This window comes from Rousettus aegyptiacus, unplaced genomic scaffold (genome assembly GCF_014176215.1).
Source record: "Rousettus aegyptiacus isolate mRouAeg1 unplaced genomic scaffold, mRouAeg1.p scaffold_m13_p_1, whole genome shotgun sequence".
Lineage (NCBI taxonomy): Eukaryota > Metazoa > Chordata > Mammalia > Chiroptera > Pteropodidae > Rousettus > Rousettus aegyptiacus.
Window position 1 is genome coordinate 101,220,988 of NW_023416284.1, and position 15,468 is coordinate 101,236,455.

At 31.8% G+C, this 15,468-nt stretch overlaps 1 protein-coding gene across 8 annotated transcripts in view; it reads right to left on the minus strand.

Moving 5' to 3' along the window:
• SUPT3H (SPT3 homolog, SAGA and STAGA complex component) overlaps nt 1-15,468 on the minus strand; it is a 416,859-nt gene that overhangs the window by 217,504 nt on the left and 183,887 nt on the right. For all 8 annotated transcript variants that reach the window (XR_004953706.1, XM_016131181.2, XM_016131180.2 and 5 more), the window contains one exon: nt 3,380-3,464. Coding sequence is in view for 7 of the 8 variants with exons in the window: in XM_016131181.2 (XP_015986667.1) it covers nt 3,380-3,464 (85 nt within the window). In the remaining variant the exon portion in view is untranslated. The remainder of the gene's footprint in view (nt 1-3,379; nt 3,465-15,468) is intronic.

Here is a 15,468-nt window from a genome sequence, read left to right on the forward strand (position 1 = left end):
AGTAAAATGAAAAATACACTGTATTAACTATATAACAGATTAAAGATTCCAGAAAAATCTTAAAGGTATCAACAGAAACTATCAAGACCGAACAAAACTGAAGAATAAAAAGTTTGTAGAAAAATTTAGAGACCATCAGATTTGTGAAACAATTACAAATGGTCCAAAACACATACAACTGAAATCCCAAAATGAAAGACACAGGAAAAAAATAATGGCTGAAAACTTCCACAAATTGGAAGAAAATATTAGTTTACAGATCCAACAAGATCAACAAACTTGAAAGCAAGATAATCATAAAGAAAATCAGTCCTAGAAACATCAAACTTCTGAAACACAATAATGAAGAGAAAACCTTGAATCATGCAGAGACAGGTTACATGTTATGCAGGGACAAGTAAATAACATCTGACTTGACATCGGAAATTAACATATGTCGTTAAATATTAGAGTGGCATAACTCAAAAAGCTATAAGGAAAAGATTATCAACTAGAGTCCACATAAAGAATAAAGGTGAAAAAAGATGTTTAGATAAAAGAAACAAGAGAATTTATCAGTGTCACATCTGTACTACAAAAGATGTTACAATTCTTCCCACTGAAGGAAATGATTTAAATGTTACCTCAGATTTGTAACAAAGAAGAATGAGGCTGGAAAATGGTAAACGTGTGGGTAAATGTAAAAGATAATACATACTTCCATTTACTCCTTTAAAAGACATATAACTCTATAAAAAAAAAAGCTGTTAACACTGCAATGTGAAGATAACAGCATATATAGCTTTAATACATGACAATAGCGCTGAACAGTAAATACCTGATGTTCTTGGGTGGCGGGGTGGGGAGAGTCAGATGGAGACACAAAGAAAAGGAAAAAAAGGTCATATGAATACAAAGTCAAAGAAAAAAATGCCGACAAAGAATTCTATATTCATTACTTTCAAACTGCCATTTCCTTTTAGTCTCCATGTTTTCTAATGAAAATTCTGCATTTGAATCATTGTTCTCCTGTGGTAATAAATCTGGCTGCTTTTAAATTTATATTATGTCTTCAGTTTTCAGCTGTTTGAACATGCAATTCTTTGGGTTATCCTGTTTGGAGTTTGCTCAGCTTCTGGAATCTGCAGATTTATGTATTTCAGTAAATTTCAGATGTTTTCAGCCATGATGTAATTAGAGAGAAAGTCCATTTGCAATAGCACAAAAAAGACTGCACTTAGGAAGAAATCTGAGACAAAATATATGAAGTCTATAGAAGAAAAATGTTAAAACATTCATGAAAGACGCAAAAGTAGTCTTGAAAAATGTAAAGATGTTCCTTATTCTTAGATTAATTTGAGATTCTCAAGATTCGGTTCTCTCTAAATTATAAATTCGTGCAAACTCGATAAAAATACCAAGTTATTTTATGGAGCCACAAAATTTAATACTAACATTCACATGGAAAAATAAACATACAAGAATAGCCAGGAGCACAGTGAGAAAGAATAATTACAAGGTGAGACTAGCTGTAACAATCTTTAAAATATACTATAAAACCTATATAATTAAAAATGTCATATTAGCACATGCATAGACAAATTAACCATTGGTATAGAATACAAAGTCAGAAGTATATCCCAATGCATATGCTAATATGATAAAGGAAGCATCTCAAATAATTAGGGACAGCACAGACTTTTTAATAAATGGTGATGGTATAACTGAGTAGTCATCTGGAAAAAGATTAGATCCATATCTCACACAAAAACAAGAATAATCTAAAAATTAATTAGGGATCTAAACATTAAAAATTAAACTCATACAAGTACTAGAAGGCAACATGGATGGATTACTCTTTAAATTCAGTATAAGGAAGTCTTTCTAACAATGATTCAAAATCTAACGGCAATAAATGATTGATACATTTGACTACATTAAAAATACTTGTATGCCCAAAACAGCCCATAAAAAAAAGTCTGAAGATAAGTGACACACTGTAAGAATATTATTAACATATACCACAAACAAAAGACTGATGTCCCTAATATATATCAGACATAAGACCAACAACCTGATAGAAAAATGGGGAAAGGACATGACAGAGTTCCTACGGGTCAACACTGGTACAACTTGAGCAATTAAAATAAATAATGTTATTACCGTATAATGGTCCTACGAATAGAATTTAAATATACATTAACCCAAACATATATACATTAAAAAGTGAATAAACAAATGACGATAAAAGATAACTATTCCTTTCAGGATAATTGGAATTAAAAAATATAAAAGGAAAGAAGAAACAGAGAACCACTATTAGACAAATACCACAGTAACAATAGTGTCACACAAAACAGATTGATGAATGTTAAAATTTATATGCAAAAATTTTCAGAGAAAAAGAATATTTTGCATATGCATAAAATATGTCTCCCAGGATACTTATTAACAACAAAATGAAATAAAAAACAGTAACTTTATTACAGTGCATTTACCACCATAACCAAGTATTCAAGGTTAAGATCACAAATAAGACTTATCAACAACATGAACCTGTTGATACACTTAGAAAGACCTACTACTTTTGTGGTATTCTTGCCATAAAAACATAGCCACATTCTAATCATAAGAAAATATCAGACCAATTGAAAAAAAGAAAAGCATTCTACAAAATAACTGCCTGTACTTTTCAAAAGTGTCAAGGTCATGAAAGAAAGGAAAGACTGAGGAACTATCATAGATCAGAAAAAACTACAATGACATGATAACTAACTACAGTGTTTTATACTGAATTATCTCCTGAAAAGAAGAGAAGCAATAACAGGAAAACTGATAAAATTCAAATAAGGTTCATAATTGTATTAACAGTGTTGTACCAATGTTATTTCTTGGTTTTGATAATTGTACTATGGTTACATCAAATGTTAACAGAGGAAGCAAAGGGTAGATATGTAGGACTTCTATGAACTATTTGTGCAATATTTCTATAAGCCCAAAATTCAAAATTAATAAGTTTTTAAAGGAGTTCTGAAAAAACTATACTTACATAGTGACAGAAAACAGATTAGAATATCTGTTATCACGAATCAGAGGGTGGATGACTAAAACTGATTTATAGGTGGCACAAGGAAACTTTCTGGATGATGAAAATGTTCTATGTCATGATTGGGATAGTAGTCACATGACAATAAGTTGTCAAAACTCACTAAATTATGTACTTAAACTGACGAAATTTTGTTATATGTAAACTATACCTCAATAAGGCTGAGGAAAAGAATTCTAAATGTACATATAATTTTTTTTAACGTGAATATAATCTTAAAAAAGGTATTGGGTTGAATCCCAATATAAGCGGAATGCAGAGAGATACCAAATAAGATTATATATATGCTCTTACCAAATTAATTAGCTGAGTGTGTACCACATCCTCTACCAAAACTGCTGTTTCATGAAGAGGCCTTCTAGCATCACCTAAAGAAAACCTGCAAGAAAAAAAAAATAATCATTACACCACTATTAAGGACTATGAAACTAAGAAAGAAAAATATAAAAAACATGTATTACAATAATCTGTTTAATAAAGTACACACTGTTCTCTCAAATAACACATGGACAAAGAACTGCATCCCTCCTAAACAAGCTGGAAAAAACCCCTGCAATGTTATTAACTATGCTATTTCTTGATTTGTGTCATTTTTAAGGGCATTTACTATTTCGAAATGCAAAATATTAATAATCACTTAATAATATTGGCAACCAGAAAATCATGGTGCCATATCTATATTGCCAATACAGTAACATAATAATTATATAGAAAATTTTAATAGCATATAATTAAAAGTTGCTAAGAAAAATCTATGTAAATATCATAAATTATCACTTCCAATCATATGCAAGCAGATTATCAAGAATGGATTACAGAGCTGTTCTCAAAAGTCCTATTCTCAACTTTTACATGGTAGACTAGATGTACAAAGAATCACTTCCCAGGAAAGAATATTTGAAAATGTACAATACTATATTAAAACCTTATGTTGAAAGAATACTTTAACAAACAGTAGGAAAGACAAAAGTCAGATAAAATGATAAAGTACAGTTCCACAGGATAAGAGACCCCTGCAGCCAAAGTTTATTCATAGCCTGGATTTTAACTAGCATAGTACTCAAGGTATAGGAAAGAATGCTGGGACCCTGAGCACAGTAGGTCAGTTTGAAGAACCTAATATAAAGTTGAAAAAGTAACATTCAGAGGGTGATAACTTCAGTGTGTAAACTAGGAAAATATCTATTTCACAGAAGGCACACTGTCAATCTCACCGAAGTCTATCAGTGAAGAAAAAGAAAATGTGGCCCCACCATGAGGATAGACAAATATGTAAATGGAACAGAATAGGGAGCTGAAAAATAAATCATTGCATATATGATTGATTGATTTTCCATAAAGGTGGGGAGAACACCAAAGTTACCAAAGTGAAACAATTGACTAAAAGATAAAACATATTCAATTCATAGCTCCAGTAAAAGGAGTATTTTAAGAACATGTTAATAAAATGTACAAAAAATTATCAAGCTTTTCCTCAAGCTTTAATGAGAAGTTAAAACTTTTACTAAAAATAGTCATCATTAGCATGTCTAAAACCAGCTAAAGGGATGGAATTTGATGAGTATATTATTTTAATTTTCAGAGTTGTTCATACTTCAGCTTTAATTCCAGTTTTTCTCACAGTAGTTCTGCCAATATTTTCCCTACACATAGAGAGCTAGGTATTGTCCTAGTGGTTTTGGAAAACAGAAATGAAAACCACCACACCTAGTCACAGTCACTTCCTTTTTGCTCTGCAATGTATGTAATATTTTTAAGTTGCTTAAAGACAAAATGCAAGTAATTGATACTTATGCAAATCTTTTGATTTTTTTCCCCCCTTAAAGAACTACTTTACCACTCATTGATGCCCTGACTGACTTGTCCTAGATCTAGTCCCAACCAAAAGTCTGATACTCAATTCCTTCACATACTGCCTAGATGCCTGCAACACTGATACTGCTAGAACAGCATCCACTAAAGGTCTTTCGGGAAAATTTCCTGAAAAGGCTGTCCCTTCCCCAGTCTCCTGCAGTAGCTTCTTGCTGTAACATACAAACCTCCATTTTAGGAAGGACTGTTACTTTGATAACTACACAACAAGCAGTAAGTCTAGAGCAATCCTGCTGGACTCCACTTAATGGCAGAGTCATTTACATCCTACTGTCTGACTCAAACAAGACTGGTTTTATTCAATCCCAGGATCAAATGTCTCGTTGAGCACTAGGCAGCTAATTCTACAACTCACTTGTCAAGTGCATAATGAAAGTATGAAACAAGCAAGATTATTCATGAGGTGAAGTTATACTCCTCATTCTGCACACTTACACTCAGGTACAGATGTTGAAGAAATCCTTAAGATGCTGGACCAAAAAGCCTGCAGAACTTATGACTAAGTTTTTTAATATTTTTGTGTGTTATGTGTATGACCAACAGTCTAAATTGGGGGATGGTTCTTTAAATAGACACTTATTAAAGTAAAAATATCTCTTAACAGAAAGTACAGAATAGAAAAAAAGAACTAGTCACAGAGGTCCAATACACAGAAAACCAAGTTTTAAAAATATACAGTGACTATTACTCTAGGCACTATGTGTTCTCAAAAAAAACAACACAACTTCATTTCAGTAGTTTCTAATATCAGCTTTAAAAGATTTTTTTATATATATATAAAGAAGGAAGGTGCTGGATATTTGTTATCTTACTCTGTGTTGAGCACCTATTTGATATCTTTAATTAGCAATTTATGTTAAGATTCTTCCCAAGTATGGTGATATACTTTTAATGTTCCTGTAAATTCTAAAACATCATTCATTTACCAAAATCTTTTGCTACCTCCAGATACTATGTAAATTCATATATCTGATGATGTATCCATTGACTCACCCTCCTTACATAGATTTATCTCCAACTATGAAAGGCAATCAACCCCAAATTCTTTTAATGGCTTTAACTGTAAAAAAAAATTTTATGAGCAAGCACATGCAATATGTATATATTTATCTCTTTTTATATTATATGTATATATAATAACACGAAAGCATAAACACAAGATAAATTTCAAAGGAGATAAAAATAAAACAGTATTTTTTCAGTAAGTATTTTATTTATTGACATGAGAAAACTTCTCTGATACACACACACACATATAATTTTAAAATAAATCCATGCGTATATGATCAATTAATTTACAACAAAAAAGAGAAGAATATACAAAATAGAAAAAGGACAGTCTCTTCAATAAATGATGTTGGGAAAACTGGACAGTCATATGCAAAAGAACGAAACCAGACTATCTAATAACATACACAAAAATAAATTCAAAATGGATTAAATACTTGAATCTTAGACCTGAAACGATTAAGCTCCTAGAAGAAAACACAGGGGGAAAAGTTTTTTGACATTGGTCTTGGCAATGATTTTTTTGTTTCTGACACCAAAAGCAAAGTTGATAAAATCAAAAATAAACAAGTGAGACTACATCAACTTAAAGGCTTTGGCAGAATAAAGTAAGTCATCAACAAATGAAAAGGCAACCCACTGAAAATATTTGCAAATGATGTATCTCACAATGTGTTAAATCCAAAATTTAAAAAACTTATATAACTCAATAACAAATAAATAAACAATCCCATTAAAAATGGGCAGAGGATCTGAATCGACATTTTCCAAAGAAGACATACAAATGGTCAACAGGAACATGAAAGGATGCTCAATATCGATAATCAGGAGGTAAATGCATATCAAAACTACAATGAGGTACCATATTTTAGTATTTTTTACCACATAACACCTGTTTGAAAGGTTATCATCAAAACAAAAAATAAATGCTGGGGAGGCTGTGGAGAAAAGGGAATGGAAATTGATGCAGCCACTATGGAAAACTATATTGAGGTTCCTCAAAAAATTAAAAATAGTACCACCATATGATTCAGCGATCCGATTTCTGGGCATTTTTCTAAACAAAATGAAACACTAGTTCAAAAAAGATATATATACTCTTATATTCACTGCAGCATTATTTATAATAGCCAAGATCTGAAAACACCTAAGTATCCACTGATGGACGAATGGATAAAGATGTTATTTATTTACATATACACACACAGATACACACACAAATGAAATATTATTCAGCAATAAAAAAGAATGCATTCTTGCCATTTACAACATGTTTAGACCTTGAAGGCATTATGCTAAATGAAATAAGTCAGACAGAGAAAGACAAATACACTATAAGCTCAATTAGATTTGAAATCTAATAAACAAAAACAAAACAACATTCATAGGTACAGAGAACAGACTGGTGACTGGAGGTTTGTGTGTGAAATGCATGAAGAGACTCAAAAGGTATAAACTTCCTGCTATAAAATAAATCATGGTGTACACCATGGTGACTATTAATATTGTATTGCTTATTTAAAAGCAAAAAAAAAATTTATAATTATGTCTGGTCACAGATAACTAGTCCTGATGCAGTGATCATCTGTCAATGTAGACAAATATTGAATAATTATTTTGTATACTTGAAACTAAAATAATATTATATGTCAATTTTGCCTCAATTTAAACAAAGAGTGCCTTTTCAGATATTTGAAAATGAAAGCAGCTATAATTCTTAACTCCTAAAAATTTCTGTCTTCACAAATTATAAGAAAATTGTATTTTAAGTAAATCACTTTTATAAGAAAATACCTGCAATAAAATTAAATCTTACTAAATTAAGCAAATTGGATAACAATCATGAAATTCAGAGATAAAGTTTTAAATGCATAACAGAATGAAATAAGTAATAAAAAAAAACTGAAGGGCAATAAGGCTGCAATTTATTCTTGGTCCTATATGCTAAAGTAGTTTCTAAAAACATCCCACTGCCCGCCCCCTGGCCCCATTTTTTTTAAAAAAAGGTCTAAAATAGTGTTTGTACTTGTTGACATTTTCGTAGGATTTTATATTATCCTTCTTCAGTATATTTAACAAGGTCCAAATATTCAAGCTCTGATTAAGAACAGAGTAGAAGAACTGATTAAGTTTTAATCAAAGGGATCCTTTAAAGAAATCCTTTCACTATACACACACACACACACACACACACACACACACACGTATGTATATCAAGCCATCACATTGTACATTTTGAATATCTTACAATTTTTTTGTTGTTGTTAATTTTACATCAAAAAATCTGGGAGGAAAAAAAAAAGAGAGAGAGAGAGAGTCTTAAAAAGAAGCCAAGGGTTTAAGATTGGTAAAAATCTGTGACAGAGAACCTGCTAGGCAGTCACAAAGAATACTAGGCCTATAAGCAGATCTGCTTATAAAGCATCCAGGAACCAAAAATAAAAGAAAGGACAAAGAGATGTTTCTTTACTACCATGTGTGCGTCTTCTTGGATGCTGAGTTGCTTTCAGTACTTACCACTGGCTACAAACTCTAATGTGGTTAAATTATTCTGGATGCTGTGGTTAAGTAATTGCTGTGGTCTTGGGAGTTAGTTACTTTTTTTTATTACTTCTGTTTTTTGGACGTTTTTCTACCTCAGGTAATTGACATTACTTTGGAATGGACGCTGTGTGACTACTGCTTGCTGTAAGAAGGCCCTGGGTGACTTTCTGTTCCCAAAAGAAAGTTTCCTTTTTCCCTTCAAACTACTTATTTGATTATACTTTCATAGGATAGGTATTACTATAATACCCAGGAATTTCTCCTAACTGGAATTAGAGTGAATAGCAGGCTAGTGCCCTCACTACACTCTAGTCAGCTAAACTGGCACTAGACAGCACATGCAAACACAGACATCATACTGTTTATGTCATTCTTACCCAATATTTGTTGAGAATTTACCCACTGTCCAAAGAGCGGGGGTGGGGAAGTGCAGAAGTTTGACTATGGTGAGTTATTTAAGGCAATCAGACAGTCATAAACACAAGCAAATTATCCTTACTCTTCAATTTTTATTACCTCTAGCTTTCATATAACTCCATGGTTTCATCTGTTTTTCACTGAAGGGCATTGGCTCTGAGAAGACTGACGTAATCATTAACTTAAAATATCAAATAAATACTTAGAACAGTTTTTCTAGCAGTAATCATTTTCTCATTGCTTGCTTAGTTTTTCCACATCCATTTCTTCCACCTCTTTATTGTAATATATATTCATATATAATTTAAACAAAATTTGAGAATATTTTAGAATTTTATAATGCTCCATGAAATAAGTATAAGTATCGTAAGATATAAACAAGATTATAAAATTCTCATTCATGATGTAAAATTTACAATACCAGTGTGGCAACCTACAGATATATTAATATTTATTTAAAGTAAAATAAAAATTAAGACAGAGTAAAACTTTGAAAAAGTAAACACAAATCACCTACAGGTATTAATTACTCAATTGACAATTACATACTGAGTATCTAGTGTTTCAGGCACTTTCTAGTTGCTTAGGATACATCAATGAACATATCAGATTAAAAAAAAAGTGGACTTTGCATTCTAATATGGATACAAAAAACAATATACATAATAAAATACTAAATGATTTGTATGTCAAAAAGATAATATAAGATAAAGAAAACATAATCAGGAGATGAGAATGTGAGATAGCGGAAAAAGGCAGTATAAAATACTAAAATGGGCATTTATTAACTTTTGATGTGTGAGAAAAATGGCTTTTAAGAAATGAGTTTTCTAAATAAATTATCTAAATAAATTAGATAATTTTGTGAAAACCAAAGATTCATCTAGAAAAACTCACCTAGAATTATCACAACACAAGGCATAGAAATGTGTAGCTGAGGAAGTTTACAAAAATTATAGAATATGCATATGAATTTCTTTTAAAAATTTATAGGGCAATTTTTCTTATACCTATATTCAAACTTGAATTAATAGCAGCATAAAGCAAATAATTATAAGCACTCCTTATTTGAGGAATAGGAAAGAATGAATGAGATGTATACCAATCACTGAATGTTAGGTTAGGAAAGAACCTAAAAGATTTAGCCCATTCATCTTATCTTAAAAAGAAGAAAAATAAAGGTAAGAGAGGTTAAATAACCACCTCAGGGTCACTAATCCAGTTAGAGGCAAAAGCCAAGCCTTTTATTTCATCCAGAAATCTTTTTCTGCAATACCATCTTACATGTGCAAAAACCTTAACAAATTAGAAAAATTAGCCTTAAATGCTCATTTACTGAAGATTAACAAAATAATATAAAAGAAGTTTGGTTCAATTACTCTGTATAACTAAGTTTTAAGCATTTGCAGTACAGAAGTTTTTAAATTTGATCTAGTTTATTTATTTTTGCTTTTGCTGTCTTTGCTCTAAGAGATTTATCCAAAAAAAATTAAGAGTAATGTCAACAAAGTATTTATTGTGTATGTTTTCTTCTAGGAGTTTTATGGTTTCAGATCTTACATTTAACTTTCTAATCCATTTTGAGTTTATTTATGTATATGGTGTAAAAAAGTGGTCTAATTTCATTTTTTTGCATGTATCATCCAGTTTCCCCAGCACCATTTGTTTTAGAGACTGTCTTTTCCCATTGTATATTCTTGCTTCCTCTGTCATACTTTAATTGACCAAATACTTGTGGGTTTACTTCTGGGGTCTCTATTCTGTTCGACTGATCTATATGTATGTTTTTATGCGAGTACCATGCTGTTTTGATTATTACAGCCTTGTAGTATAGTTTGATATCAGTTACCATGATACCTCCAAGTTTGTTCTTTTTCAATATTGCTTAGGCTATTCAGGGCCTTTTGTGGTTCCATATACATTTCAGGATTATATGATCTAGTTCTGTGAAAAACACATAAAAACTATCAACAAAATGAGAAGTCAATCTACTGAATGAGAGAAGATATTTACAAATAATATGTCGGATAAGTGACTAATATCTAAAATATACAAAGAACTCAAATAGCTCAACTACAAACAAACGATTTGATTAGAAAATGGGCAAAGGACAAGAGTAGGCATTTCCCCAAAGATGACATACAGATGGCCAACAGACACATGAAAAGATGCTTAACATCACTAATCATTAGGGACATGCAAATCAAAGCCTCAAAAAGATATCACCTCACATCTGTCGGAATGGCTATTATGAACATATCAACAAACAAGCGTTGGCGAGGATGTGGAGAAAAGGGAAACCTTGTGTACCACTGGTGCAGTTGTAATCTGGTGCAATCAGTATGGAAAACGATATGGCGCTTCCTCAAAAAATTAAAAATAGAACTATCATATGACCTAGCAATTTCACTTCTGGGTATTTATGTGAAAAAATTCGAAACACTACTCCAAAAAGATATATGCATTCATATGTTCACTGCAACATTATTTACAATAGTCAAGAAATGGAAGCAATTTAAGTGTCCATCGATAGATGATTAGATAAAGAAGAGGTGCTGTGTATACACACACACACACACACACACACACACATATATACATACATACATACATACATACACACACACACAGTGGAGTATTACTCAGCCATAAAAAAGAATGAAATCTTACCATTTGCGACATGGATGAACCTAGAGAGTATTATGCTAAGTGAAATAAGCCAAACAGAGAAAGATCAAAATCATATGACTTCATTGATATAGAATCTAAAAAATAAAATAGATGAACAAACAAAAGGGAAACAAACTCATAGATACAAAGAACAAATTGAAGGTCGCCAGATGGGAGGAGGGTTAGGGGTGGTGGGGGGAATGAGTGAACAGGTGAAAGGGATAAAGTAGTACAAACTGTCAGCTATAAATACAGTCACAGGAATGTAAAGTGCATTATAGGAATATAGTCAATAATATTATAATAACTTATGTATGGTGCTAGCCTTATTGGGATGATCACTTTGTAAGGTATATAAATGAGTAATCACTATGTTGTACACCTAAAACTAATATAATATTGCATGTCAACTGTAACTGAAAAATAAATTTAAAACTTAAAAATTATTTTTAAGCTTTTTAGAGAGATACATAACTCCCAAAAATTTGTTTTAGTCCCTTTAGGTCCTCTGGACATTTTAATAAAACAACGATTTAACTATCATATTGTTGTTGAACTTAACAGTCAAAAACTAACTTCCTGTAACACTGGATATAGACACAGTATAATCACAAATTTTACCTTAATTTTTAAGCACATTTCATGGATTGGGAATCAGAGATTCACGAAAGTTAAGAGATTTGCCATGGCGTTAGCAAGAGCAAGCTTCAGATTTACATGCTATGAGAAAGTCACTTAGAGATAGGAGAATTTGGCATTAAATAGATATTTAGAAAATTAGCAAGATGGATATATGTGGCATACCGTATAAGCACTTCCCAAATTGAATATTGTCCAGAAAAAAAGTATTCTGTAGATAAATGAGTTTAGGAAATGCTTTATATTTTATTCTTCTCTAGATTTGCAATGCATGTTACCGTATTCGACACTGAGTTCTTAAGGAAAGAAAAATTTGGTTTTCAATGTATTTACTGTGTATGTAATCATTTTTCTAAGCCCGCTAAGTTATATAGCATTGAAAATCAATTTACGCAACACTGACACAGGCAAAAGGACACCAATATGACTTAAGAACTTTAGTCACAGGATTCCAAATAAGTAGCAGTTAGGTGTTAGCATTTCAAAGTTCTTCAGTTTTAGGAAATGAGATGATGATGATGATAATAGCAAACATTTTATTTTTTTAACTTGTTAGTCATTTAACAAATATTTATTGTGAGTCTAAATCATGTCAGGCATTAAATTTTATACCAGCTGAGAATTTTTAAAGTTTCCGCAAACTAAGGATTTTTCGGTAGCTATGGTAAGCAGTCACCAGAACCGGTATTACAGCTCGTCAGAGAATAACCTAACAATGGCAGCTTCTCACTTCTAAAAGTCAGTCAGGAACAGACTTATTGCCTTCTGCCCATTTACAGTTAATCTACATTCCTGTCCTCAGCCCAAAGGCAACCACTGATCTAACATGAAGAAATCATCATCCTCTCTAGTCTTCAAGATTAAGGATTCTTCACTTCTGATCGCTTAAGACTCTACTTAAATGGCATATCCTTGGAAAGACTTTTTCCAATTATCACCATTTGCAATCGTCACCTGAATCAGAGTAGTTCAGCAGTTTATTTGATTTATATATTGAGGTCCTGCCCAAAATTTCAGTTGAAGAGAAAGGTTCCAAAACTTTTAAATAAACAAAAAGAATGAAAACCTCTAAGCATTGAGTAAGTCACAAGCCCAATATAAAGCCCTGTAGCTAAGAGACATCCTTGGGACAACAGATCAACACGTCATGGGCTGAGAAGAACTGAACCATATCAAGCTGCCTTTGTCTTTACTACAATTCTCCATCTCACCCATAAGAAGATTTTGCTGAAATTTTATACACTACTGCCATGGCATTACTCTGTCATACACAGAAATTATTTTACTCTGATATGAACTCTGCACTCATACAATTTCCTACTAATTAGATACCGTCATTTTTTTGAGATTGATGTCAAGTTTACCAGGGTGTAAAGATCAGAATCTCCCTTCCCCCATCATTTTTTAAATGAAGCGGATTCATGCCAGATTTATAAGTTACACTTCCTTAAATAGCATTCTAGAAAAATCACCTGGTAATAATTAATATCACTATTGTAAATAATCTCTCTCCTAATGTACTTATATTTCCAGGATTTGTCATGAACAACAATAGTGTTAGTCTTATTTACTATAATACTAACTAAATAAACCTATAAATTAAAAAATATGGAAAACAGTGCAAAGTTGTTATATTACCAATTAAGCAACTTGGAAATTAATTTTGCAAATATTCATGACTGCCAGCAGGAAAATACATAATATATTCCAGTTGTTGTACCTAATAGATTCCATTTGCTCCTTCACAAAGGACTTCAGTTTCAATGAAAAAGTGTACAAGACAATTGCCTTTCTAGAATATGTGAACTAGACAATGATCAGTCACTTTTGTTCTGAGAAAATTAAGAAAAAGTTTATTTCTGGTCTCTGTAATTTTCCTCAAAAAATAAAATTTAGTGTGCCCAGAAGAAATACATTTTAAGTCTATCCTTTAGAACATTGATAAAAAAGTGATAACGTGAGAAAAATGTTAAGTCTTAATTATATATGACAATTCTACTAAGAATAACATATAGGATATAATGAATGATCTTTTGGTTTTTCTTTAGATTAGATTCTACAACTTTAAAGTTCTGTAATAAGAATATTTCACGTATAGATAAATTGTGTTTATACACACTATCGTTGAAACTTAAATATTAATCTTTAAATTATACTATGAAAAATTTAGTCTATATTTCTAGTAGCTTACACTGAATAACTTGTGCAGTCTTCTATGTACTAAAAATATCCATAAAAACATACATCCATGTACATTCCAACCACCAGACTGTATACTATTAATATCTTCTTAAGGACTAGCTCTGTGGTAGCAAATACAAATATTAATAATAATTAACATCAATAAAATAGTGGTTAACACTTAGGACCATCACAGACTCCTACAACTTTCAAACTCCTTTGCTTATTATATAAAAGTCTTTGAAATCTGGCCTCTTTCTTTCTTTCTGGCCTTATTTCCAGCCATGCATCCTTTCTTCCCGCCTAACATATCAAACCATCTATAGATAGCTGACTACACAATGAGTTTCACATCTTTGGGCCTCTGATTGTAATATTCTCTCCACCAAATACATCTTTGTTTCTTCTTTCACTCAGCTTTGTTTCAAAATTTAGTTCGAGGAGTACCACCCTTGGGAAATTTTCCCTAACTCCCAGTCCAATTTAGATGCTCCTCTGTGGTATACTGCATTGATAGCCCTAACTCTTTACCATATAGTATGTCAATTCCCATGGTCAAGTTACGTTAACTCTGAGCTCAATGTTATATCATTTGGCCAATATGATGTTAGCAGATATCAGCAAACACAGGTTAAGAAGCACTTACATTTCAACTTGTGCTCTTGCACTCCGCCATTGCCATAAAAATGTGTCAAAGCTAATCTAATGGAAGACTGAAGACACATGGAGCAGAGCTGAATCACCTCTGTTCTCCAAGTTGAGGTACCTTGGATTGGTTGAATAGGTTGACAAGTACTGACACTCAAGAGGACAGAACCCAGTCAAGACTGGTGGAGTTGCCTAATCCACTGTCTTAGACACATATACATAAATACTGAGGTTTTACTACTGAGATTTTATGGCTTTTTTTAAGCAGCATTTGGTTAAGTGGCAATAAGTAATAGATTCACCCTCCTAGATGCTTCAATAGCACTATCATAGCATATACATCATACTTTTACAGTGACTTACTTTTCTTCCCAAATTTCAGAGGCAAGAGTATGTCTAATTTA